Genomic DNA, 27,577 nt, shown 5'->3' on the forward strand with positions numbered 1-27,577 from the left:
AATTAATTCATTTGATTTGTCACATCTTCCAATGATTGAATGTCCCAGCATATTAATTCTGAGGTGAGACCATGTGATTAAGACTTATCTGAAAGTGTTTCTTAATATGGCAGCATGGCTTAGGTTTGCAAAATGTCATCTGATCAAGTCACAAGACTTCTGGAACAATTGTCTTCAGACAGACTAGACCAAAATAAATATGTTTTTAGCCATAATGCACAGTGCTACATATGGTGAAGCTGAAACACAGCGCAAATACCTCACATCAGCTGTCAAATGTAGTGGCAAAAAAGTGATGATTTGTTCTTGTTTTGCAGCCACAGGACCTGGCTCCTTCATTTATTGAGTCAAGCATGTTATATGGGACCATAAACACATAAAGCATATTAAGGATTGTACATTAACATATTTTATTGTGAAAACTGTTGTCAGAACCAAAATGAATTTAACCAGATAAACTTCTCCAGTCCAAACGACACTCACTGCTGTATATCCTGGTGGTGTGGATCAGTGAATGTGTGTCTCGTTCACTCTTGACATACAGCTTGATGTCATCCATGCAGAGGAGCTGGCTGATGATTGCTCCATTTCCTAGTCGGCAACCAGTCTTGTTGATGATCTCACTGAGGGGGTTCAGGCCCATGCAGAACAGCAGTGGACACAGAGCATCTCCTTGGTAGATCCCGCATTTGGTACTGACTTGTGCTATTGACTCGAAGCTGGCCTCTAGCATTGTACGCCACATCCACATTGAGTTCCCCATATATTTATGTATATATATAAATACATACATACATACACACACACTAGGGATGCAACGATACACAAAATTCACGGTTCGGTTCGATACTTTGGTGTCACGGTTCGATATTTTTTCGATACAAAAAAAATGTTCATGCCTTTTTAATTTGTCATTTATTAAAATTATAAATATATATTTTAACTCAAATGTACAGTTTTTAAATTTAATGTTGCTGAATCAACAAAGTAATAAAAAAATAAATCTATCTGATGGAGAAATCACTCATCTTTGGAAAAGAGAGTTTATTACAGAGAAATGTCTCTTTCCAAAATAAAAGCTATACTATACTCTTCTTCTGGGCTATATTCTCAGCAGCATATTAAACATATCAGGTCCCCATAAGGAGAATCATGTGCTAACGGCTGTCTAAATGACTCGGGTAAAGTTTGTAGCATGCGTGCTTGTTGTTTTTGTCTGCTTCCACTTGTCTTTGCACTAGGATGATGTCGGAGTAAATGTGCAGTCATATTCGTTGTGTTCCCACTAGTGCTGTCAGCGGTAATCTGAAATGACGTTAACGCCACAACACGGCAAATCTCCGTTAGCGAGCTACCGCGGATCGCCCCGTGCGTGGGGCTGGACAGCCAACACGTTAACAAGCTAACTGCGCTAACGCAGTAGTTCCCACCAATGTAATTAAGCATTGCGTGGCACATCCAACATACTGTTTTACTTTAGTCCATGACGCGCTTACCTTCAGGGTCATACGTCACATGAAAACCAAAATAGTTCCAAACGCCAGATCTGAATGAGGGTGGGGGAGGTTCAATTTCGGGTAGCGTTGAGGCAGTTGCCATGTTGCAACAAGCTTAGCTTCTGTCTTGCTAGCTTGCGCTGTGCTCAGTGGATCTGCGCTCGACAGTGCAGCCTAGGCGGAGTAGTCGAACGCATTGCATGCCGGGAACTCGTTGCAAAACAATCCAAGTACCGCATCAAATGCAAGCATTTGCAGCACCGCAAAACGTTCATTCTCCGGTTCCAATAAATTCTTGGTTTTTCTTTGCCCCCCAAAAAAGGAACGTACAAAACGAAGGAGAACAATGCCGGTCCGTACAAAGACAGACTTGATGAAAAGTCAAAGAAAAGATACGAGGAAAAAATCAAAGGAGTGAAAGGGTTAGACCCTTACGAGCACACAGAGGGACAAAAGACGTTAGCGTGCTGCCCAACTTTCACCACGCTCATATTTATAATCATACGGTTCTTGGAGTGAGTGCAGACACTCATGAAGTTTAGTAACTTCAGGTCACTGCAACAAGCCCAGGTACATTTTACCGACGGATGGGTACAGGACCATGAAATGCACCGTGCAGAACGAAAGACCATCGTACGTATCATCAGTTTACTAGCCTCACAAATCGTCTTCATAAATACACATTTGTTAACCGTTTATTAATAGGACCTTTGAGCTCAACGGTAATTAATTAGTAGTGGAAATAATTTCTGGTTCATCACAGAAATGTAGCAGTGACAATAATATTGTATGCTGTAATCGTACTGGGCAATTAGTGATACAAAACAACCTGTTTTATCCTGTGAATAAAAGTACATGTTTTTGTCAATGTACCATGGTAATAACAGAAGCGAAACACAATATTGTGTCAGGACAATTCACTATTTATGCACAATAAACACAGGAGCATAGCGCGACAATTTCTGTTCAGCGCCAGACTTGCTTGTAACCTATATCACCAATTATATGGTAAAATGACGTATTAACTACTACAAAACACTGACCTTTGTGGAAAAGCTTGGAGCAGACTAACATGTGAGCTGGATGTTCTGGGACGTTATATTTGGTCTTTGAATGGCTGTAATCCAGGCCATCCGTCGCCTCTTTGTCACTTCAGAAACACGGCTCGAACAATTTCTCTTCCACGACATAATCCGATAACAACGATCTCTTTACCCGTCGGCTTCCCGTGGCTGTCATGCGACCGGCTATTGCAGTTAATAATACAACAGCTTCTTGCCATTTTTGTGTTTCTTTTTATCGCTGTGTAACTGATATCAATTAAAAGCCTGCGTGCGCTAGTACCTCTTGCCGCGAGTTCCCAGAATTCTTTGCGGTTTTACCCCTGAATGACGTCACATTTTCAATCTCTATGACACATCTGCTTACCTGTATCTTTTGCTAGTTTCTCCTCCTCCTTTTTTCTCTTTTTTTGTACACTGAGCACCTGATGGCTTTAACCTTTTCTTATCAATCTTCCACTGGTGTTCATTTTGCACTCCAGTATCAACACCCATCCCCAAACCTGAAAATCACCACAACATAACCTAACAGACCTTCACCTTAGATTCGATTAGTATAGGGATTTTCTGGGATTTTGTACAACCCAGGAAGAAATAATTAATACATAATAGGCTTGGATTGACAACATTATGAATGAAATGTGTTCTATTTGGAAGCACCCTGCCCCCTCCCCCAGTAGCGTTTTTTGATATGGGCGACACGGGCGGTTGCCTGGGGCGGCATCGTGGTGGGGGGCGGCATCATGGGTATCGGCAAAAAAAAAAAAAAAAAAAAAAAAATTGCACGTACTTGTGCTGCCCCGACATCAGCCAGCGTGTATTGGGAATGTCATAGGCACCGATCGGTTTTCTATTGCTCATTTGCTGGGAGTAAGAGCGCCCTCCGTTTGCGTGAGTAACAATTTAAAACAATTTAAAATTTATAATTTACAGTTTGATGATTTAAAGTCTCACACACAACCCGTCGAAAGGGAAGGGGCCGGCTGCTTCCAGATAGAGCACATTTTCATTCATAATGATGTAAATTATGTATTCATGATCTGAATCCTGGGTTGTGCAAAATCCTAGAAATGCACCTTAGACAAAGTGAATCTGTGAACTAAGGTGTAGGTGTGTTAGATCATGTTGTGGTGATCCTCGAGTTGGGGGATTTGTGTTCATACTGGAGTGCAAAATTAAAACCAAGATGGACAAGAAAAGTTCAAAGTCATCAGGTGCTCAGTTTAGAAAAAAGAGAAAAGAAGAGGAGGAGAAATGAAAGATACAGGTAAGCAGGTGTGTGATTGGATAATGACAGGTCATCCTGAAACTATAATATCAGAATATCAAAACTATAATACAATCAGAATGAGAATACTTTATTAATCCCTAAGGAAATTATGTGGGTTACAGTTGCTCCAAGAAGAAATGGTAAAAATAGTAACAGTAACAGACTAAACTCCAAACAATACTTTATGTTACAGATTTTAATATTAATTAGTCATTGTCAATTGTTGATTTGTCCTGTTCTCATTGTATGATGAATTATGATGGCTGTCTGGTAGCTGTTTGCATGTAATGCATACTCTCACTCTCTTCATATGTGTGTGTTTCTCTGGTGAAATTCAGTGTGGTTCCGACAACAGTTTTATGTTAATGTGCAATCCTTAATATGTTTTATGTATGTGTGTGTGTGTGTGTGGGGGGGTGCGCCAGAGGGAGTGTTCGCCCCGGGCGCCAAACAGGCTAGGACCGCCACTGCCCTCCCCTTTCGACAGGTTTTTTTTTATATTTTTTTTTTTCAAACTTTATTGAAATTATAAAGCGAACAGTCAGTCATTCCAGTTCAGTTTGTACAGTAGACATATAAGGCAAATAAGAGTAACAATATACAGTACAATGAAATAAGAAGGATAAATAAATAAAGGAAAGAAAAAAAAGGGGGGGGGATGTGACAGACTTCATAACAACTTTGTACTTGAAAGTTGTGACAGCTCATTCATTAAACATTTCTGAATGAATTTCAATCAATGACAAACCTTTTTTATTGGAAGTTAATTTAAGAGAGTTTAAGTAATATTCAATTTCAATCAAAAACAAATTAAACGATGGGGTTGAGTTTTGAAATTTACATTTATGTATATGGAATTTCCCTAATAAGATATAAAGATTGACAATGGCACATATTTTCTTTTCTTTAGTTTCAAAATAAGTGATAATGTTCTTCCCTTCAATTTTGATTTCGTATGTTGTCTTGCACAGTATATAATTTTCAAGCTCTCTCCAAAATGCAGCAGTATATGAACAGCCATAAAACAAATGAGTAACACTTTCAAGTTCAGTTTTACAAAAGGTACATTTTCTATCAATGTCACAGAATCTTGAAATGTACGTGTTGGATGGATATATGTTATGTAATATTTTCAAATGTAATTCTCTAACTTTGTTTGTAATACAAAATCTAAAAGGAACAAGCCACGCTTTATCCCAGTTGATATTATCAAAAATAGAGTTCCAAAAAAACTTCCCTCTTGGAGTTATTTTCTTCGCATTATACAAACATTCTCTAATATGTTTATTGGTGCATTTCTTGCTTAAGAAATCAATACCATTTATATAAAGAGTGTTAACGGATGCATGTGGTGTGTTCTGTTTTTTGTAGCTTTTCATCAACTCAGTCAGTCCGCTGGGAACGGACTTTATTACAGAGCTAAAATCTTTAAATTTGATAGGGAATGTTTTCCCCTTTCGACAGGTTGTGTGATAGACCTCAGCAGCACAGCATCGGCAGCAAGCAGGCGCACTGAGGGCTCACTTTTCGCATATGTGTGTGACAGAATTTAGAAAACACATCGGTGCAAATTATAAATCTATATCATAATGTATTCTGTTTTTGTGGTTGTTGGTTTCTTTTATTTAGTTTTATTTTGCGAGCTGGTTATTAAATGCCGTTCCAGCCAGCCAGAGAATCCCTCGGCCCTCTCCTCCCTGTGCGGCAAGCAGCAGGCGCACCTCGCCGTGTCGCCCATATCAAAAACCACCACTGTGTGAGGCCATCTGTCCACGAGACCAAGCTCAGGTTAAAACTGGATCATGCAACAAAACAACGATCCCAAAAAACACTTATCAAATCTGCACAATCCCTGAAAAAGAAAATGTCAAAATGTCAATTTCAGACCTCAACAGGTGTTCTGGAAAACCATCCTAACCGTTGTTTCTACGCATGCGCACAACACGAAATTAAGTGGCGAACCGTCCTACCTTTGTGAATATTAGCTAGACAAATACTGCCAGGTAAAATTAAGTTCCAAACCATCTTACCTTTGTGAATGTCACCTACAAGCATACTTTAACAGCTAAAACTTAGTGGCAAATCGTCTTAGCTTTGTGAATCTGAGCTAGAAGCATAGTTTAACAGCTAAAAGTCAGTGCCAAACCATGCTATCGTTGTGAATGTTACCTACAAGCATACTTTAACGGGTAAAACGAAGTGGCAAACCGTCCAGGCTTCATAATTATGAGCTACAAGCATACTCTGATGGGCAAAAGCGTTTCTACAAGCCTTTAAAAACCTTCTGGACCTTATTTTGAAAAACACATCAGGCATCCATATTATTTTGAAAATTAATACCGGAAATCTCTGTGTTAAACAACCCGACTGCTCCGGAGTGGAAAGTTTTTCCGTGGAATCAGGAAGTCCAGTAAAAGATTGTTGATCCGCGGCTGGTAATTACAGCAAAGCTGCAAAAGCCTCTCTGTCGCTCACCGGACCTTTCAGGCATGCGGTAAGTTGGATATTAATGCTGCGCTAGGATGTGCTGTGTCTCGTGGTAAGCAGTAACCAGTACCTCAGTTGTCCTGATTTGTCTTTTTAACTCTTTTTTGACAGAGTTACTGTTAAAAAAACAAAAAAGTAACAAGGCTGTTTTTCAAAGTCTGCCCCATTTTCTGTGACATGTCCCACAAATGAAAGCACCTTGTGTTCCAGCAGTCATTGTTGTTGTTGTTGTTGTTATTGATATTATTCAGAAGTTGGCTAATTGCTGCGCAGCGTACCACACAGCAGAGACATGCACAGTCATTTGGACTGTCAGCGGCTACATGCACAGTCGTTATACCTCATGTTGGCTCCAGACTAAAGCTAGAAAACGCAGCATGGAACACATGCAGGGGCCTGTCCTTCCAGCTTTCTGTTGCCTGAGGTATTTACTAATCACAGTTATAGGCCATCTTCCTGATGCGCACATGGATGTTTGGTATTTCATGTTAGATAGTGGTTATGACTCCCACTAGTCCTCAGTCTCTTCCTTTGCGTTTACTGTACAGTCTCCAGGTGCTGGACTTGGTGAAACTCTGTAGGGAGCTTCCTTGTCAGGAAGCACTGACAAAAATATTTATCACGATATAGTGCTGTTTGATATAACGATATATATCGGATGACGATATAAAAATGTCTATCGTTTCATTTTATGCTATCGTTTGTTTTGTGGTGTCGCAAAATAAACTGTTTACGGTAATATTTTTTTCATGTTTTGATGGTCACTGTAGTGCATAGGTGTCAAACTCTGGCCCGCAGGCCAAATTTGGCCCTCAGCCTAATTACATTTGGCCCACGAAGCCATACCGAATTACTATTAGAGCTGGCCTACTGGTATTATACAGCTAATATATATATTGTTTAGTATTAAGCTTTGCTTGTTCCATATTCAGTTTTTCAGCAAAACTTGTTTGAGTCCATAAGAAAAGATTCATTCTTAAATCTGGAGGAAGTTTTTTTTTTCAGTAAATATTAACGTTAGCTCGGGACCTTGTTCCAGTTTTGAATTTTGGCCCACTGTGTATTTGAGTTTGACACCCCTGCTGTAGTGGCTATATTAAGTTAACTTCTCTCTTTCTCTTATATGTAATATAACCACACTACAGACGGACAAGCGCCTGTTTTTATGCCTTGTCGTTAGCAACAACGAGGTAAAACCATTGCGTGTCCGCTGGTTTATTTTCCACATAAACCTTTCACAATAAAGCTCAAGATCCTGTTGAGACTTTTCAAAATAAACTGAATCATGTGAATGAGTATGCAGAATATTTACGGATGAGAAGTAAAAAAGAGCCGTCAGGTGCTAAAAAATAAACCTTAGACTCAAACGTTAGAACGGGCTTTTCCCCGCAGCATGCCGTGTAATAAATACTCACAAAGAAAACGGCGGCCGTTAAAACTTAAGTCTAAAAATGTATCGTTTCATGCATCGGTTAAAACACTCGACTCCAGCTACATGATGCGCAGCTGGAAACACTTCACGCAAGTCGAGCTGCCCGAGATTCACAGAATTTACAGAAAATGTTACATTTTAGTGATTTATATCGTTATCGGAATATGAGATTTTGGTCATATCACACAGCCCTATCACGTTATACATTTGAAAATTTGCGATAACGATATAACTGACACTAGACAAAATACTTTACAACTCTACAACTTTATTAGTGAAAAAAACAAAACAAAACCCATCAATGTATTTTCACTTAAACAAGCAGCTGTTTTTTATGTGCATTAAAATTATATAAAGATGTAACAGTGCAAATACAAATTCCTCGCTGACAGTTTAACCAAAAGGCATTTCCAGTGTAAACTGGCCGACATATCCTCAGCATAACCATGTATAATATCCACAACACTTAAAAAGAGGTTAAACACACACAATACGGTAACATTATGTTGAAGCACAGTACGTATCACTTCGCGAGGCTCCGCCTACGACAGCCGTAATGCTCCGACAATCCATCAAGCGGTGCGGCTTCGTAGCTCAGCAAAGTCGTCCTGAAACATCTGACAGATTTTCGAGCGCCGTGAACATAAAATCGTTTCGAGGTCAGTAAACACAACCAGAGTTCATACATAAGGCACACGGGATTATAAGGGGCTCTGTCGACTTTCAGAAAAATCAAAGGATTGATTTTAAGTGCGCCGTATTTTCCAAACAACACGGTAATAACGACGGCCCGCTAGCATGCGCTACCAAAAATAGTGCTTTGTTGTGTATCTGACGGACAAAAGCTAAACCAGTTCCACTGAAGTTGCAGCATTTTTACAAACCAGTTCTGGTTCATCATTTCATTCAACAATCAGCTTTCGCTCTTCTATGAAAACAAAGGCACTGCGCATGCGTGTTTTACCCATATTCTATCGTGATATTTAATTTTTTTATCGTTGCCCAACATTACACCGGTATTACCGTGAACGGTATGATGTGGCCCAGCCCTAGTAGTCGGTGTCTGTAGCCAGTCTTGTCATTGCCCTCGGTCAGGGCTCAGGCCTATGCAGGACAGTATAGGACATCTCCTTGGTAAATCCCGCACTTGATGGCAACTTGTGCTGTTGGCTTGAAGTTGGCCTCTAGTGTTGTTCGGGACATCACCATCCTTTTAGTGCTCTGCTCATGTAGTGAGCCATATGTCTGTTTATCTTAGGCGCTATGATGCCTGATAGGACATTACATGTGGTCCTGAGGCAGGTTATTGGCTGTTAGTTAGATGAAACGGTTCCTTCTGGGGATCCTTGGATCAGAATTGGAACACAGCAGCTTGGCATCCTCTCTACCTCTGTGCCCCCATCAAACACAAGTGGTTATTGATGATGTGAGTCCTGGTAGGAGTAGTAGGATAATCCTACAGCACCATACTTCTTGCTCATATTTAGTAAAATGTACAGGGCAACGCTACAATGTGCAAATGGATGACAGCGTGTTGACTGAAGGCAGAGAGAACCGCAAGCAACAACAATAATAATGGATTGGATTTATATAGTGCTTTTCAAGACCCTCAAAGCCACTATTCATTCACACACTGGTGGAGGCAGCTACGGTTGTAGCCACAGCTGCCCTGGGGCAGACTGACAGAGGCGAGGCTGCCATATCGCGCCATCGGCCCCTCTGACCATCACCAGTAGGCGGTAGATGAAGTGTCTTGCCCAAGGACACAACGACCAGGACAGAGAGCCCGGGGATCGAACCGGCGACCTTCTGGTTACAGATGCACTTCCCAACCCCTGAGCCACGGTCGCTCCAACAGAAGATAACTGTAGTATAGAGCAGAGCATCTCAAGGGAGTTTATACTTTAGGTAGTTATGAGGACTAAGGATTTTCATCCAAGTATTAAAAACAATCCATATATTTAATGATTTTATGTATTCTGTTAAATGGTCCAATAAGATTTTTGTTAAATTGTGGACTGCGCTTCACAATTTCTCCAAATACTAAACATTTCATGCAATGCCTTTGTTAAATACTTTGAATTCAACCTGAAAGTCTGTTCTTTGATTTTGATCTTTTAGCACAGCTAGTTGTTGTTTTTTGAAGTATTATTTGGGCTGCACAGCTAATTATGCCTAATCAACTGGTAGAATGACCTTTTTTTAACTAATTCAAAGAGTATGTGTTTGTTCTACATCACAGCAACATTGTCTGTGTGCAGGCTGACAGATATATTTAGGCCTCCTCTTTCCTTTAACAGTGGTTAACCTAACTAGTAGCTCCAGGAAGAATGTCCTACTGGTCTGTTGGTCTTCACCGGGACTCTGGAGACATTCCCAGCAGCATGGAGCAAAAGAGCAGTAAGTAACCTTCCCAGCATCTTATGTGTGTCTCTGTTATGTACATGGCTGGTTTGCTTGTTTTTCTTGATGCAGTCGTGGCCTCATGAGGCAGGTTGAGAAAGAACGTTGCTGCAAACTGAAATGTAGCTGTGTGTGAAGTGGCAGCAGCACTTCTTTCTTTTAGAAAAAGAAGAACTGAAACTATGATGGTTTCAAAAGTGTTATGTTTTGCCATTTGTATGTGAAGTAAACTGTGCACACTGACATCTCGCTTAACACATGTAAGCATCTTCTAGATTTTCTTGCTGCCAAATACAGTTTGTTTCACTATGCAGTGTGTGGCAAATGATAACAGACGACGTGGGATTAGGGAGGAGAAAAGTGGAACATTGTAAACTGGTTTGGTTACTCTGTTTTCCCACTGTAACAAGGAACCTAATGTGTTTGTATCTTTTGACTTCCTGACTATAATACTACAGACATTCAAATTAATTCAGTGTAAGAAAAAAAAGAAGAAGAAGAAGAAGAAAAAAAAGACATTTTGCTTAAACTTTATAAACTTGCATAATAATATATAGTCAAAGGAGCTTGCAAAGAAAAGCATCTGGACTTCTTTAAGTTGCTTGAAGACTCTCCACCATTTGACCTTAGAACTGAAGAAGCTTCTTGGATGAGAGGTGAAACGTCTTCAAGTAACTTAAAGAAGTCCAGACGCTTTTCTTTGCAAGCTCCTTCAAGGCTCGCAAAATTTCAAAATCTCTGGTAGCCCTTCGGGCAGGCATTCTTCACTTTTTTTTTTTGGTAGCCCAAAATAAATTTAAGTAGCCCGAATAAAAAAGAGAGCAATTTTTTTTATGTTTTTTTTCCTTTACAATATTATACATTAAAGTATAATATTGTAACGGAAACAAAAATTAATCAAAAAAAATGTTAAAATGCAAATCACAACAACTGTATAAAAATTACAATCATCAACTCAAATACTTGGTTCTAATTGAACAGAAACTTCTATGAACTTGTAAGAACTGTGAACATGAATCAGTCTGTGTCAGATCCTGAATTTGAAATTTCCACTGAAGTCACAGGTAAGAAGTAAGTGGGACCAAGATCGAGGCCCTTTGCTTTTTGAAGTTTGCAAAGACTGCTACATTGTGCCAGTGGTAGTTCACTCTTTGCAACATCACGCTGTTCTAAACAGCTTTTTCAGGAGTTCTTGTTGTGCTTGGTTTATTTGTAGTATGTTTTTTTGCAATTGCTGTTTGTTCTGGGAAAGATACTGCAGACTGGGCAATAATGCATTTCTCATGGGTTCTGATGGGGTCTTTCTTAAAATGACTGGTCCCAGTAACAAAGGCGCTTGTCGACTCAGAAATCAAATGAAACTCACAACACACCTGGCAGAACATCATGTTATTTAGCTCGTCATATTCCAGCCACAGAAATTCTTTTGTCCATGAAACCAAAAAAGCTGCGCTTTCTTTTTGCCTTATAGTCTGATTTGTCATATCTTTTCTGTTTTGTGGTAAGCTTTTCTTTGGCTGCCCCTTCTTCACCCTGACCTGTCTTATTCGGCTGAGCAGAACTAAAATACCAGCGTAAATCCAGCTGCTTTTACACACGTACTTACATAACGGTCAGCGATTCTTTGTGCACTCAACCTCTCACATAGCTTGCTGCGAGAGATTTCACTTGTCGCGTTTAAATAGTAAGCTAATGAGTGATAAGACGATGTCAGAGGAATTGGTGCGCAATTAATCGTCACTCACCAATCAGTGCTGCTGCTCTCTATACACCGTTCGCACGATCGCAAAATGAAAGTGAAAGCAAAAAACAAGCGCAAATTCAAACGCGATTTCAATATGTCACACATTGACAGTGGCTCATCGATGCCAATGACATAATTACCCAGCTACATTTGCGAAAGAATGCAAAAGCATAGACATAGATTTTCCTTCCTATGATAGCCCGACGGGCAGGGCAGAGATAGATTTTGGTAGCCCGACTGGAAAAATCGCTAGCCCCGGGACGTCGGGCTAGCGATTTTGCGAGCCCTGTCCTTTGACTATGATGACCTGGATGACTGAGAACCTTCACAGACATAATAATATATAAGTTAGGAACCCATCAATCTGGGCAGGTTTTCCTTATCACAAAGGAATCTCACCCAATAATGTAACTCAGTCCTGCACATTACAGTTACAAAGCTTCTTCAGCTACATGTGTGCCGGGCACGCAGAAAAAAATGATTAAACAAACTTTATTAATCCCTGAGGAAGTTCATTGATCACAGTAGTGGGCTACTCCTACTCACAGAAAAGAAAACATTGATCAGCCAGAGCCTGATCTTCAACAGGTGACAAAAGCAGTGAGGAGCAGCCAGGGTTAAAGCCAATTTCTACTTGTTCATGGTTCTAAAGTAGAGTCACTGTGGTGATCGCTTTAAAGGATCTTTGGCTGATATGCATGCTTGCTTTGTGTTTTATAGGTTCTGTGTTCATATGTGTGTAAAAAAAACTGAAAGAGGGATTGCATATCTGTCCTTACTGGGATAGAGATTTGTGTTGATGTGTGCAACTGTAACAAAAGGTTTGTTTTATAGGCTGGTAAATATGTGACATGCGTTTTAGTTGATTTTACAGAGTAACGAGAGAGTGGTGTAACAAATTACTTTCTCCAGCAAGTAAGTGAGTAATAGACTGCATGAAGAAAAGTCTTTTGTAGAGTAACACTGCTGTTGAGGTGGCTAATGGCTCTAAATTGTTCTTATACAGTAGCATTTTTAGTGAAGCACATCACACCTTCATTACAGCCCAGTTTCCCAGTTGCACTAAAAATCCCCCAATAACACTCCCTGGTTGATGCCCACTGGTGCATTGGTGGTTCTCAGTGTCTGGGTGCCCGGGTGTGTATTGGCTCCCTCCCAGCAGCTGTTTGGTGGGGCCTGGGTGACCCCCTCCTGGGCTCTCCTCAGCTCTTCTCTTGGTGGGTGGTGCGATTGCCTCTGCAGTGATCCTCTTTGGGCTCTTGAGCTCTGGGAACTTGTCTTGATTATGGAAGCTATCGTCCAAAATGGCTTTTTGACTATAAATTTTCCCCCTCAGCTGTAGATGCAGATGGTATTGTCATCAGCTCACGGAGCAAGTGGGTGGTACAGATGTCTGAGTTTGTGAATGCGATAACCAGAGTACAAGGAAACATAGTAAATTGACACCATAGGTGAATCTAATTAAAAACATCTTGGATGAGCTCGAATCTAAGTGACCTCGACCTCATGGTCAGAGGTCAAGTTTCCTGAAAATCTTGTGAATTGAATAATTTGATAACACAGCGACATGGGCAGCTCTGATGGTTGCCATTTTTTTCTTCTTTTTTACAGCTTAGAAACTGTAATCATAACTTTTAATTGCCGTTTGGTGGGCACTTACATGGGAATCTGGCTTGTTTTTGGATCCAGCCTCAGGCGACTATACCTTGAACTGTGGCTTTTGGCACTTCTATGCAAGCTTCATTTTTTGGCCCAAATGTCGTCAAGTAGAGAACTGTGAAATGCTACGGGCTCATTAAAGTTATAAATAAATGTTTTTTTTATTTAACTTTTTTTTTTTTTTAACTTTTGTTTTCAGTTCCAGTTTTTGGCTACATTAAGACAAGCAGAACAATATTGTCCTCCCTTATGTACCAGGTTTGTTAGAGAAACCCATGAGTCTTTTCCAAGCACAACATCCCAGTGTACTTAAGACTCAGCCACACACTGAGATAAAAATTGGTTCATCTGAAAGAAAAAAACTCCCAAAACCAAAGTTAACAACATGGTGTATGCTGTACAGTGCAGCGAGGAATGCTCCGACCAAACAGCCACTTCATAAACACATGGCACAACATACAACGACTTAATGCCCACTCACATCTTGGGTCATTTGATCAGTAAGTCAGATGATAGGCTGGGGAAAGGTCTCACAGTGGGTTCACCTGAAACCTTGGGTGATTGTGACCCACACCCGTTTTCACACTTTGGCTCGTGTGGTTAGGCAGAGGATCAATTGGGGGTCCAGGACCCTCTTAGGAACACTCCTAAAAAGCCTTAAATTTGGGAGTCTCCACCATTTGGTCTTAGAACTGAAGAAGCTTCTGGGACGAGAGATGAAATGCCTTCAAGAAACTTAAAGAAGTCCAGAAACTTTTCTTTCCAAGCTCCTTAGACTAACTCACTGTACAAATTTGTCAATCTTCGTTTACTCTTGTAGATCATATAATATGCATTTGTAATGGTTTCTCTATGGATGCATCAGAGAGCAACTTGCGGTTTGTATCTTGGCCAATGATACTTGGCATGCAAATGCACAAGTGGAAAAAAGTAGTATTAAATATTTTTTTAAAATACACATTGAAGGACACATCCTGGTCAAAACCAATTCAAAGATTCCTGACAGTGTTAGTGGAGGCCAAGTTTATGCCACCCAGAGTAAGGATCTGGTTAGATACCATAATTGTACGTTTTTTAGGCCGAGGACAATAATCTCAGTTTCTTTCTGAATTCATAAGCAGAAAATTATGTCTTATAAGGTGTGAAAAGCATGTGGGTCATTATTAGCAGTTTCAGGTTAAACGATTGCCTCACCCAACATGTGACCCATTGAGATCAACTGACGCAAGATGTGAGTGGATGTTAAGGTGCCTGGAAATACCTCAGACTGTCCACCATTTGGTCTTAAAACAGAAGAAGCTTTTCAATGTCTTCAAGAAACTTAAAGAACAAGAAGAAGTCTGGTTGCTTTTCTTCCCAAGCTCCACCACCACCTGGATGAGAGCCTGCACAGGCATTTGAGTTCCTTGTGCAACTCCATAATTAACAGCATGCATTTTTTCTTTAAATAATAAAAACCTGAGTTGAATCTTGAATGTTGACATTGATACAAGAATATTAGTGTTTGGGTTTTTTCCCCATTTTTAAATAGTAATGTTTTTTAATGATGTATAGAAGTACAGTAACAAGTGCTTCTTAACATCTGCATCAGAGACAATCTTCTCAAACTGCGTTAATCCAGTAAGTTGTGCTTTAGCTCGTACCATGAGTGTATTCTTTAAATAAGATGAGCCAGTTCTGGGTGCATGTTAATAACAGGGTTACAGTGTTTAACTGTAAAATCCAGATCCTAGTTACAAATGCACTTTCTTTTTTCTTTGTTCATTTTTTGACTGTCCTGTTTCCTGACAGGCCCTGGGGAGGATGTGGGAGCAAAGGTGTCATTGGTGGAGGATACTGGGCCCTGTTCTACACTGTCTACTCAGCCCACTTTTGAAAACATCCAGGCAGCATATGAAGATGGAGAGGAGGACGTTGCCAGGGAGCTGATTCAACAAGCGTGCTGTGTGGTGTGCAGTGCTGGGACACCCCGCATTGATGGGGTAAGTATCACTACATGCTGTGTCGGCTATAACCATAAATATAAAATCTCTTATGCAAGTTTGGATCTGATGTTACAGTGGTACGCTGGTAAATACGAGTATTTGTATATACACATTAGGAACTGATAACAATGTAGCCATTCCACTTTGAGCGTCACCACCAATGACTGTTTTCTGCAGTCATTGGTCACCACCATCTCTAAGCAGTATATTAAATTAATTACATGCTGAGTCAAGCAGTGAATGGCTTCCACTTTGGTGGCCTCAGGGTCGCTTCTCTGCCTTTTGTGCACGTGGTTCAGTTCATTAGGTGGTTGCGTCCATTACAATCCATTGCTACAATCCATGTCCAAGGCCATAGTTATTCAGTATTCATCTGCTACAACAGCAGTTTTCAGCTCGTGACTCTGTTTCTGTGGAAATGGGCGGGCAGTAAAACAACTACTAGCCCAGGAAGTGCTTCTAATTCCTGGGAACTATCACATCCCAGCAGAGGGATATCAAAGCAGAGAGTGTACTTCCTGCACCAGCTGGCAAAAATGAACAAAAACTGCCAAAGTCATTAATGGTGCAGTTTTACTTCTCCATCAGTGAATCTATCCTCACCTCCTCTGTCACCATCTGGCATGCTGTTGCCTCTACCGAGGACAAAGGCAGACGGTAGCATGTCATCTGCTCTGCTGAGAAGGTGATTGGGTGCAACCTGCCCTGCCTACACGACCTGTACCACCAACACACTAAGAAGTGCAAGGATGATTGCTGCCGACCCCTCACACCCTGGTCATGAACTGTTTGTGACACACAGAAACGATGTGGGCTTCATAGATAATTGGCAAACCTTCTGGAGGAAACCTGGTCTTGTTAGGAGAGATGGCATCCATCCCACTTTGGATGGAGCAGCTCTCATTTCTAGAAATATCGACAAATTTATTAAACCCCTCAAAACATGACTATCCAGAGTTGGGACCAGGAAGCAGAGTTGCAGTCTTACACGCCTCTCTGCAGCTTCTCTCCTCCTGCTACCCCCCCAAAAACCCATCTCCATAGAGACTGTGTCTGCTTCCAAAAAGACAAAAAACAAACTAAAACCAGCAACAAACAACTTAAACATTTACAAAGAAAGAACAATACAGTATCCACATCTGAACCAAAGAGTAAAACAGTGAAATGTGGATTATTAAATATTAGGTCTCTCTCCTCCAAGTCTCTGTTAGTACATGACTTAATAATTGATCAACAAATTGATTTACTCTGCCTTACAGAAACCTGGTTGCAGCAGGATGATTATGTTAGTTTAAATGAATCAACACCCCCGAGTCATTCTAACTACCAGAAATCTCGAAGCACAGGTCGAGGGGGAGGTGTGGCAGCAATTTTTCACACCAGTCTATTAATTAATGAAAGACCAAGACAGACTTTTAATTCATTTGAAAGCCTGATGCTTAACATTGTCCACCCCAGTTGTGAAACTCAGAAACCAGTATTACTTGTTATCATCTATCGTCCACCTGGGCCTTACACAGAGTTTCTGTCTGATTTCTCAGACTTTATATCTAATTTAGTTCTGAGCTCAGATAAAATAATTATTGTGGGTGATTTTAACATCCATGTAGATGCTAAAAATGACAGCCTCAACATGGCATTTAATCTGTTGTTAGACTCAATTGGTTTCTCTCAAAATGTAAAAGAACCCACCCACCACTTTAATCACACTCTAGATCTTGTTTTAACATATGGCATAGAAACTGAACATTTAACAGTGTTTCCTGAAAACCCTCTCCTGTCTGATCATTTCCTGATAACATTTACAATAATTGATTACGCAGCAGTGGAGAGTGGACTTTATCAAAGTAGATGTCTTTCTGAAAGCGCTGTAACTAAGTTTAAGAATATAATCCAGCCACTGTTATCATCGTCAATGCCCTGTACCAACACAGAGCAGAGCAGCTATCTGAACGCTACCCCAACAGAGGTCGATCATCTTGTTAATAATTTCACCTCCTCACTACGTACGACTCTGGATACTGTAGCTCCAGTGAAAACTAAGGTCTCTAATCAGAAGTACCTGACCCCGTGGTATAATTCTCAAACACGTACCCTAAAGCAGATGACTCGTAATCTGGAGAGGAAATGGCGTGTCACAAATTTAGAGGATCATCATTTAGCCTGGAGAAATAGTTTGTTGCTTTATAAGAAAGCCCTCCACAAAGCCAGAACAGCTTACTACTCATCACTGATTGAAGAAAATAAGAACAACCCCAGGTTTCTCTTCAGCACTGTAGCCAGGCTGACAAACAGTCAGAGCTCTTTTGAGCCAACCATCCCTTTAACGTTAACTAGTGATGACTTCATGAACTTCTTCACAAATAAAATTTTTATCATTAGAGAAAAAATTACCAATAATCATCCCACAGATGTAATATTATCTACAGCTACTCTTAGTTCCATTGATGTTAAGTTAGACTCTTTTTCTCCAATCGATCTTTCTGAGTTATCTTCAATAATTACTTCCTCCAAACCATCAACGTGTCTTTTAGATCCCATTCCTACAAAACTGCTCAAAGACGTCCTGCCATTGATTAATTCTTCGATCTTATATATGATCAACCTATCTCTAATAATCGGCTATGTACCACAGGCCTTCAAGGTGGCTGCAGTTAAACCTTTACTCAAAAAGCCATCTCTAGACCCAGCAGTCTTAGCTAATTATAGGCCAATCTCCAACCTTCCTTTCATATCAAAAATCCTTGAAAGAGTAGTTGTCAAACAGCTAACAGATCATCTGCAGAGGAATGGTTTATTTGAAGAGTTTCAGTCAGGTTTCAGAGCTCATCACAGCACAGAAACAGCTTTAGTGAAGGTTACAAATGATCTTCTTATGGCCTCTGACAGTGGACTCATCTCTGTGCTTGTCCTTCTTGACCTTAGTGCAGCATTCGATACTGTTGACCATAATATCCTATTAGAGTGATTAGAACATGCTGTAGGTATTACAGGTATTGCACTGCAGTGGTTTGTATCATATCTATCTAATAGACTCCAATTTGTGCATGTAAATGGAGAGTCCTCTTCACACACTGAGGTTAATTATGGAGTTCCACAGGGTTCAGTGCTAGGACCAATTCTGTTTACATTATACATGCTTCCCCTAGGCAGCATCATTAGAAGACATAGCATACATTTTCACTGCTATGCAGATGACACCCAGCTCTATCTGTCCATGAAGCCAGATAACACACACCAATTAGTTAAACTGCAGGAATGTCTTAAAGACATAAAGACTGATGGCCACTAACTTTCTGCTTCTTAACTCAGATAAAACTGAGGTCATTGTACTCGGCGCTGAAAAGCTTAGAAATATGGTATCTAACCAGATTCTTACTCTGGATGGCATTACCTTGGCCTCCAGTAACACTGTGAGGAACCTTGGAGTCATTTTTGACCAGGATATGTCCTTCAACGCTCATATTAAACAAATATGTAAGACTGCGTTCTTCCATTTGCGCAACATCTCTAAAATTAGAAATATCCTGTCTCAGAGTGATGCTGAAAAACTAGTTCATGCATTTATTACTTCCAGGCTGGACTACTGCAATTCATTATTATCAGGATGTCCAAAAAACTCACTGAAAAGCCTTCAGTTAATCCAAAATGCTGCAGCAAGAGTCCTGACAGGGACTAGAAAGAGAGAGCATATTTCTCCTGTTTTGGCTTCCCTTCATTGGCTTCCTGTTAAATCCAGAATTGAATTCAAATCCTGCTCCTCACATACAAGGTCTTAAATAATCAGGCCCCATCTTATCTTAATGACCTTGTAGTACCATATCACCCTATTAGAGCACTTCGCTCTCGCTCTGCAGGCCTACTTGTTGTTCCTAGAGTATTTAAAAGTAGAATGGGAGGCAGAGCCTTCAGTTTTCAGGCCCCTCTTCTGTGGAACCAGCTTCCAGTTTGGATTCAGGAGACAGACACTATCTCTACTTTTAAGATTAGGCTTAAAACTTTCCTTTTTGCTAAAGCATATAGTTAGGGCTGGACCAGGTGACCCTGAATCCTCCCTTAGTTATGCTGCAATAGACGTAGGCTGCCGGGGGATTCCCATGATGCATTGAGTTTTTCCTTTCCAGTCACCTTTCTCACTCACTATGTGTTAACAGACCTCTCTGTATTGAATCATATCTGTTATTAACCTCTGTCTCTCTTCCACAGCATGTCTTTATCCTGTCTTCCTTCTCTCACCCCAACCAATCACAGCAGATGGCCCCGCCCCTCCCTGAGCCTGGTTCTGCTGGAGGTTTCTTCCTGTTAAAAGGGAGTTTTTCCTTCCCACTGTCGCCAAAGTGCTGCTCATAGGGGGTCATATGATTGTTGGGTTTTTCTCTGTACCTATGAAGCGCCTTGAGGCGACTTTTGTTGTGATTTGGCGCTATATAAATAAAATTGAATTGAATTGAATTGAATTGAACTCCCCTCTGGTGGAAAGTTGCCCATCAGAAGCAACACCTCACAGCATGACAGTAGTTTCTTTGCCCACGCTGTGGGACTACTAACAATGCACCCTCACCCTGATCACTACTTCATTAAAGTGTTACAGTAACACACTTATTTACTCAGGCTACCAACATTTTGCACACTGAATTCAGTAAAAGCACGTTGAACATTATGCCCTACCTATATTTTGCACTATATACGGTAAATGCCACATATCCTATTTCTGTACCACAGTGGGTTTTTTGCTTTTTGCACCACGACAGCATGGCAAATACAAACGTATAAAAGTGTTTCTGATTCTAATTCTGATGACTGTATGAAAACTAGCTGTGACATGAGCAACTGACTGTGGTCAGGAGGTCTACACCTCTTGATGTCTAATGATTCTTCATGTCTAAGGGGCAGATAGCAGTTAAGGTGTGCATGGGCTACTTCATTTGCCACACCCACATACCTCTAAGTAACACACCTGCTTTGGGGGCAGGTGTGTTATCGAAGGAGCTTGGAAAGAAAAGCGACTGACTTTCTTTAATTTTTTAAGCGAAGTGAAACATCTTCAAGAAATGTATAGAAGTCCCGTCACTTTTTTCCCAAGCTTCTTGGATTACCACGACCTGGATGACTGAGAACCTTTACAGGTATATTGTAATGAAATGAAGTCTTGTGTTTGGTCTTTAATGGATTTTTTTCTTATTTCTTGAGGATATTACTTTCATTGTGACTGGCGACAGCAATCATTTTGAGTTGGTTTAGGTAATGAATGAAATGCACTGTATGGACAGAAGTACAAGGCTTCTCTAGAAGCTGCTTAGACATGGAAATGCATGCCATAAGGCTTCCTTAGAGTTTTTGTCCTGATGTTCGTGTTTGTAACTCTGTAGTCATCGAGTCAGCTGAGCGCTAATGATTTTTATCCATTATAAGTCTCGGTGCTGGTTAATCCCTCTCTACAACTTTGTTGGTTGCCAGTTCGTGGCTTAGTTGCTGTGGTACCTGCACACTTCTACTTTGCAGTAATACCCCTTGCAATTGATTGCGGACTTTCTAGGAGAAATTTCCTGAACTGACTAGTTGCAGCAGTAGCATCCTATAACAATACCACCCTTAAATTCACTGAACTCTCTACAGGGACCCACTTTTTGCATGGCCAGGGCAAAGAAGTTTGGAAATATGTGGGGGAGGGCCAGACACATTCTGTCAGAGCAAATGTAACAGTTTCCAGTTTCATTTGGCGTCTATGGTAGTTATAATTGAATATCTACAAAACTCATTATAATTATATGTCTCACCTGTACTACACGTGACAAATAACGAGACATGTCAGTCAGAGAATGCTAACAATGGTGGTTGTTGTTCTGTTCCAGCAACGACAGGAACAGGTGAAACAGGAAATATACTGAAATATAATAACTGGAGAGAGGTTTCACATTATTTTATTATAACATTATGACATGGTAATGTTGTGAAAGTATAGCAGGGTATCTGGAGGCGGAAAAAATAAAAAACGTTATTTTGGGAGTTCGTCTTGTAATCGGAAGGTTGCTGGTTCGAGCCCCGGCTCGGACAGTCTCGGTCGTTGTGTCCTTGAGCAAGACACTTCACCTACCACCTACTGGTGATGGTCAGACGGCCCAGTGGCGCCAGTGTCCGGCAGCCTCGCCTCTGTCAGTGCGCCCCAGGGTGGCTGTGGCTACAATGTAGCTTCATCACCAGTGTGTGAATGTGTGGATGTGTAAAGCGCTTTGGGGTCCTTAGGGACGACTAAAGCGCTATACAAATACAGGCCATTTACCATCATGACTCTGGTTTTACGTGGCCTATCAACACAATTTAAAAACTGGTATATATCACATTGTTGCTTTGTCATCTTGAAGTGGTCATGTGATTGGCTAACCACGACTACTTTATTCTTCCTCAGTCAAACAGCAGCACTCATGCGATTGTTTTGCCCCCGTAGCTCCAGGTGTTGTGCCAAAAAGTGATCGTCTGTCAGAAAGTGATCACCGTCCGTGGGAGCGCAGCTGCTTAAAGCTTCAGCGCCCAGATTACTTACAGCTACTTCCGTGCAGCTGATATAAGATGCAGTAAGCTGAAGACAGCTTCAACCGTCTGTTTGTTGAAGAATAGTAACGCGACCACATTTTCTTGTTAACGGTAACAGCGTTGTAACGATAGGAATAGTAATTAGATTACTCTTGACTGAAAAAAGTAACACTGTTACTTGTAACGCCGTTACTCCCATCACTGTCAGTTAGTGACATATAATCACATCGTTTTTAGGCTGTGTTAGCTCGAATGTTTAAACGTGTCCAGTTTAAAGCTTCACAGCTGTAACGGGGCAGCTGCCACCTTTAGAAATAAACAGCAGCACTGAGGGCACACTCAGTGATAAACTATAAACTGGAAATAAAATGTTTATTGTGTTCCCTAAGTCATCTTGTCCTTTTAACAAGTGTTGCATGTTACTGGCATGTTTTAGCAGTCTTTAGAGATTTTTATCCCGGTTTGATAACAACTGTGTCGTCAGCACTCACAGTGATAATGATCTGTGAAGGAAAAGTCATGTGATCCATGAAACCCCGTGTTGCCCTGACACTTGAACACAGGGAACTCTGGCTTAACTAAGTTCCTTCATGTGTCTGTTTCTCCTGATCTCCTATGTTAGCGTAAGTGAATATATAAGTGAAAGACATCCTTTTTTCCTCATTTTTGTTTTCATTTACAGGTACGTCTCCTGTGTGTGGCCACTCAGTATGGTGATCTACAGAGTGTGTGTTACCTCCTCAAAGAGGCTCGCATCCTTGTGCCTCTGGAGCCATCTAACAGCAACCCTGCTGTTTTGGCAGCGCACTACGGCCACACCGACTTGGTCAAGGAGCTACTGGACTCTGTACCTGGTAGGAGTACAGCATCCAGTCCAACTTTCATCATACGTGGATATATAGATTCCCTATGTATTATTATGGTATTAATTATTCATTATAAAATGAATGACCACCAACAGCGAAATGTTGGCCAATTGGTCCTTAACAGGACCATGGCAAGTGTTTGGACAACCTTTCAGATTTACGGTTACAGAGTTATTCCAGACCACATAGGTCAAAGTAGCTTACATGTAAAAGAAGCCTGACCCTGCCATAGACCCGGCCCCCCAGCAAATCACCATAAGACAATATGGAATATTCACAGGAGGGTTGTGGATAGTAACTCAAGATTATCTTCAGCAGATAAATGGACTAATAATAGATTACCTCATGAGTAAAAAGGGACTAAACAAAAATATAACAGAATTAAATGAAATAAAACAGATTAAACTACAGTAGAGTAGCAGACTGGACTACAGTAAAATACGTTCACAGAGGTTACTTAGAGTTTCCATAGAGTCACGTATGTTTTATCTTTTCCAGCTTGCATCTCTCATGCAGGCCTCGTATGAGGGAGGGGCTTCCAAAATCACATTTCTGGCTAAAAGTTAAAAAGCACCAGGTGTCACAAGATCGTGAGCAACTGAAGCAGTTGGATCCAAGTGTACATCAAGTTTCTCTGACAGTGCGCCGAAGATTTGACCAATAATGTGGAGGCATGGACAGAACATGTGCATCGGTCATAGGCAGGATCAGTGTCAGGGTACATTTGCTAAGCTTAACCTTTGACCAGTAGGAGTGGTGCAGCACCACCTTACACTGGATCAGTCCCTTCCTGACACTACGAGTGCACCAGGAGGAGCATATCCTCCCAAAGGTCGTGGGTGATTTCCTGACCCGTCCTGCTCCCAGAGTGACCAAAGAGCTGACACTGCGGCACTCCTTAAGCTACATGTTATGGCAAGCAGATTTATCAATTAGTGTTTGGAGGTGGAAGCAAAAGGGTATCAATGAGTGGGGTTAAAGTTTGAGAGGGGAAACTGAGGGGTCATCCCTCAAATAAAGCTACAGACCTGTAGGTGTGGGTTTGGGGTCCCATATTTAGCTATAAATTGTTCAAAGGAAGACAAAATACCCTGAGTATACAGATCATTAAATTATACCTAAAGCACACCAGAGAGCAAAGCTTCTGTCCCCTACAGAAGTTTCCTGAAAATGTTTTGAGGATAAAAATTGGGACACACTGATTGGTCAAACCTTCATCTTAACCGGGCTTATCCGACCAACTATTGACAGGAGCAGCAGGGATCAACAAGGAGTAGAGACATTGTGTTTAAAGAAGTTTTTAAATGTCCAGTAATCCCCAGATATGTTTATCCAAAACTGCTTTAAATGGGATTTTATGTAATGGGGAGTCGCAAGCTGCAGCATTGATTGGACCAGTTCAGTTTGTAGAATTGAACGATGTTACGACTCGGCTCAAAAGCCGCAACATAAAAAAAGATGAATACCAGAGTGTTAGTGAGAAGAGGTTGAATACCAGGTTGGCTAAACTGGCTGGAGCCACCAAGGCAAAGACAAGCGAGCTCCCTGGAAGCTTGCCTCAGGCTGTTATCCACACCTGACTAGGTGTGGCCAATTAGCACCAGCTGAGAACATTGAGGAGATCAGGGGCTGTAGAGGGACGTAACAAACAAATTAAGGACCGAGAGGACTTTTGGTCTTTATCAGGCCAAGAAACAAAGGCTACGTCCACACGTACCCGGGTATTTTTGAAAACGCAGATTTTTCTATGCGTTTGCACCTTTCGTCCACACGTAAACGGCGTTTTCGGTCACTGGAAACGGAGATTTTTATAAACTCCGGCCAGGGTGGATATTTTTGAAAACTCCGTTTTTGCATTTACGTGTGGACGAGGAAAACGGAGAAAACGCAGCGTCAAAGGTGTGCGCCTTTTTTGACGTCATACTGTGCGCCACGTTATTGTTTTGGTGAAATGAATTTCTACAATACTGTTACTGTTAATTTTACTCTCTGCAGTGTTTAAATGCTTACATATACACACAGTTACTGTCCCTCCACACATACGACTTGGTTCTGCTTCTATGCCCCAGCTTTGTTTACTTTTTCCCACCGAGGCTTCTAGACTTCTGATTGGCCAACATTTCTGCACGGTTAGGAATATAGCGCCACCTGCTGCTTTGGCATGTTCCTAGCAGCGTTTTCCTTCATTTCTGCCTTTACGTGTGGACGGGATTATTTTTTAAAACGAAAACGGAAAATCTCCGTTTTCAAAAATACCCGTGTACGTGTGGACGTAGCCATAGAAAAGCAAATCATCAGCTTACAGGGACGTTCTCCGCTCGAAGCCATCCCTCACCACAGTGATTGTTACTGGATTTAACTGATGCAAGTGATGAAGAATAAAGTGGGCTCATCTTCTTTTCGCGGCTGAATTTCTCTGGTCCTACTCGACTCTATCGAACGTGTTTTCAGCATCTAATGAGACATGAAACTTTGAGGACGTTTGTGGGGAAAAATATTTTTTTCTTTATGTCATTTTCTTTTTAATTGTTTAAATTTATTTGATTAGATTGAAATGGATGAAGGAAGAATTGTTTACTTGAATAAAAACGATGTTTTTAAATTCAGTTCAGTTTCGCTTCATTCATATAAACAGTCGCCTCAAGGCACTTTATATTGTAACCCTGCAGTAACACTGAGACATCTGAACACGACAAAAAGCACTTGGTCACATTCATAACTATTTAATTCAAGGTTTTTGTGAAGAAACCGCCATCTTTTAGCGACGCTGTGTGTTTGTAGTGGACAGAAGAGAAGGGCGGGGACTGTAACCTAATAAAGTAACTGGTGAGACCACGGCGGGGTTATTAAGGTTGTCTTGAACAGAAAAGGCAACAGTAGAGCATCTGCATTCGCCGTGGCGCATGATTTAGCAGTACAAACATATTTAAACTGGGAGCCTATTAGTAACAAATCACTACAAACAATCCTGTTCCTGCTCCGCTCTCGGCAGGTCCATGCCTGAGGAAGGATTTGCTCAACTCGATGCTGGCCGCATCTTGCCGGGAGGGTCACCTTGATGTGGTTCGTCTGCTGGTCCAGAGCTACGATGCTGACGCCAAGGACTGTGCAATCCATAGCGATGAATTTGCTGTCATCACTGGCCTGCCACTGTATGCTGCTTCACAAGCAAGTAAGGACATACTCACACACGAGTCTAGAAAGCAACAGAACAAATTCAAAATAGAAAAAAATGTTTTCATCCTGGTAAATGATGATAGTGATAATTTTATTTATATAGCACGTTCCAACTAGGGCTGCGTATCGTCATTCGAATCTGATTCACAAGGTCACGACTCGATTCGATTTGAATCGAGGAAATTTTGCCTCAGACAATCAGAAATATTATAATTCTGATCACGTATCAGTACATATCTATATTTTTGTATCTACAAAAAGAAAGCTGACACTTGTGAGACTTTATCAAAGGTGTGAGCATCACAGCAGTAACTGAAGATAAAACAGAAAAACATGGAGGAGATTTTCCTGGTCTGGGTTTTTATAGCAGATGACCTTAAAAATATTGTGCAGTAGATCAAAAACGAAGTGAAGCAGAGCAAAGTTACAGAGGTTTGATTAGAGACACAGCTGAACATTTTACAATTGTGCATAATTTTAAAAAGTTTAAGTTTGTTCAGTGTTGAACAGCAGAAATGAGGCTTTCTCGTTGGAAGTAAAACAAACAATCAAAAAAGCCCAGTGGCCGACAGCGTAGACGGGTGGGTAATAAGTAGGGGTGGGTTTTGATTCCCGATTAGAGAGAGAGAGAGAGAGAGAGAGAGAGAGAGAGAGCTCTACATGAAGTGTGATTTTATCCTGGTGGAATCAAAACAGCTAAAGTCAGAGGAAAATCGTGACAATGTTTATGTGAAGCGTTGTTTGGATCGTCTTTGTCTGCTGGTTCAGTCAGTGTTGTTTGTTTAGATCAAACCTGCAGCTTCAGAATCAGCGCCAAAAGGACGTAAACACAAAGCGCCAAAAATCAGCGAGCTGTCGGCTTTCAGCCTCGACGGCGTCCACGTCGTGCCGTCGGGTGAGAAAGGCGACGTCTCACTGATCCGGATGCGTTGGGTCTTTGTGCAGAAGCCGTGTTCCTGCTCTCATTAATGTTTCAGATGTTTGGTGGTTGTAGAAACTTTGTGAGGTTTAACCTGAGATTCTGGTGTTTTGGGCAAAATAAATTTATATTCAAAAATCGATTCAGGATTTGGTCAGAGGGCCCGGTGGCGCCAGCGTCCGGCAGCCTCGCCTCTGTCAGTGCGCCCCAGGGCGGCTGTGGCTACAACGTAGCTGCATCACCAGTGTGTGAATGTGTGGATGACTGTATGTGTAAAGCGCTGTACAAACAGAGGCCATTTACCATTTTTAATTAATCGATGTCACGTTATCCAAGCCAGAATCGATTTTAATCGATAAATCGATCATCAAACCTCAGCAGTTTGTCTGGAGCGTACAGCTGTGAGTTAACACAAGCAAACTCACTTCAGCCTCAGACTGTGCAGTTAACTGTGTACCAAAGTGCTTTAGAGTGAAATGTGAAGGCCAACAGGTGTCCCACACCAGCTAATCTGCAGCAGATCAAGCTTTGATGAACTGAAGCTGTA

General features: G+C 41.1%; 1 protein-coding gene across 1 annotated transcript in view; it reads left to right on the forward strand.

Annotated features, from left to right (window-relative positions):
* Nucleotides 1–5,816: 5,816 nt before the first annotated feature.
* lrrk1 (leucine-rich repeat kinase 1) overlaps nucleotides 5,817–27,577 on the forward strand; it is a 94,591-nt gene continuing 72,830 nt past the window's right edge. The window contains exons 1-5 of the mRNA XM_085165047.1: nucleotides 5,817–6,321; nucleotides 10,047–10,146; nucleotides 15,344–15,534; nucleotides 22,751–22,922; nucleotides 25,927–26,106. Coding sequence (XP_085021173.1) covers nucleotides 10,077–10,146; nucleotides 15,344–15,534; nucleotides 22,751–22,922; nucleotides 25,927–26,106 — 613 coding nt within the window. The 5' untranslated portion in view covers nucleotides 5,817–6,321; nucleotides 10,047–10,076. The remainder of the gene's footprint in view (nucleotides 6,322–10,046; nucleotides 10,147–15,343; nucleotides 15,535–22,750; nucleotides 22,923–25,926; nucleotides 26,107–27,577) is intronic.

Source organism: Neolamprologus multifasciatus, chromosome 1 (assembly GCF_963576455.1).
Source record: "Neolamprologus multifasciatus chromosome 1, fNeoMul1.2, whole genome shotgun sequence".
NCBI lineage: Eukaryota > Metazoa > Chordata > Actinopteri > Cichliformes > Cichlidae > Neolamprologus > Neolamprologus multifasciatus.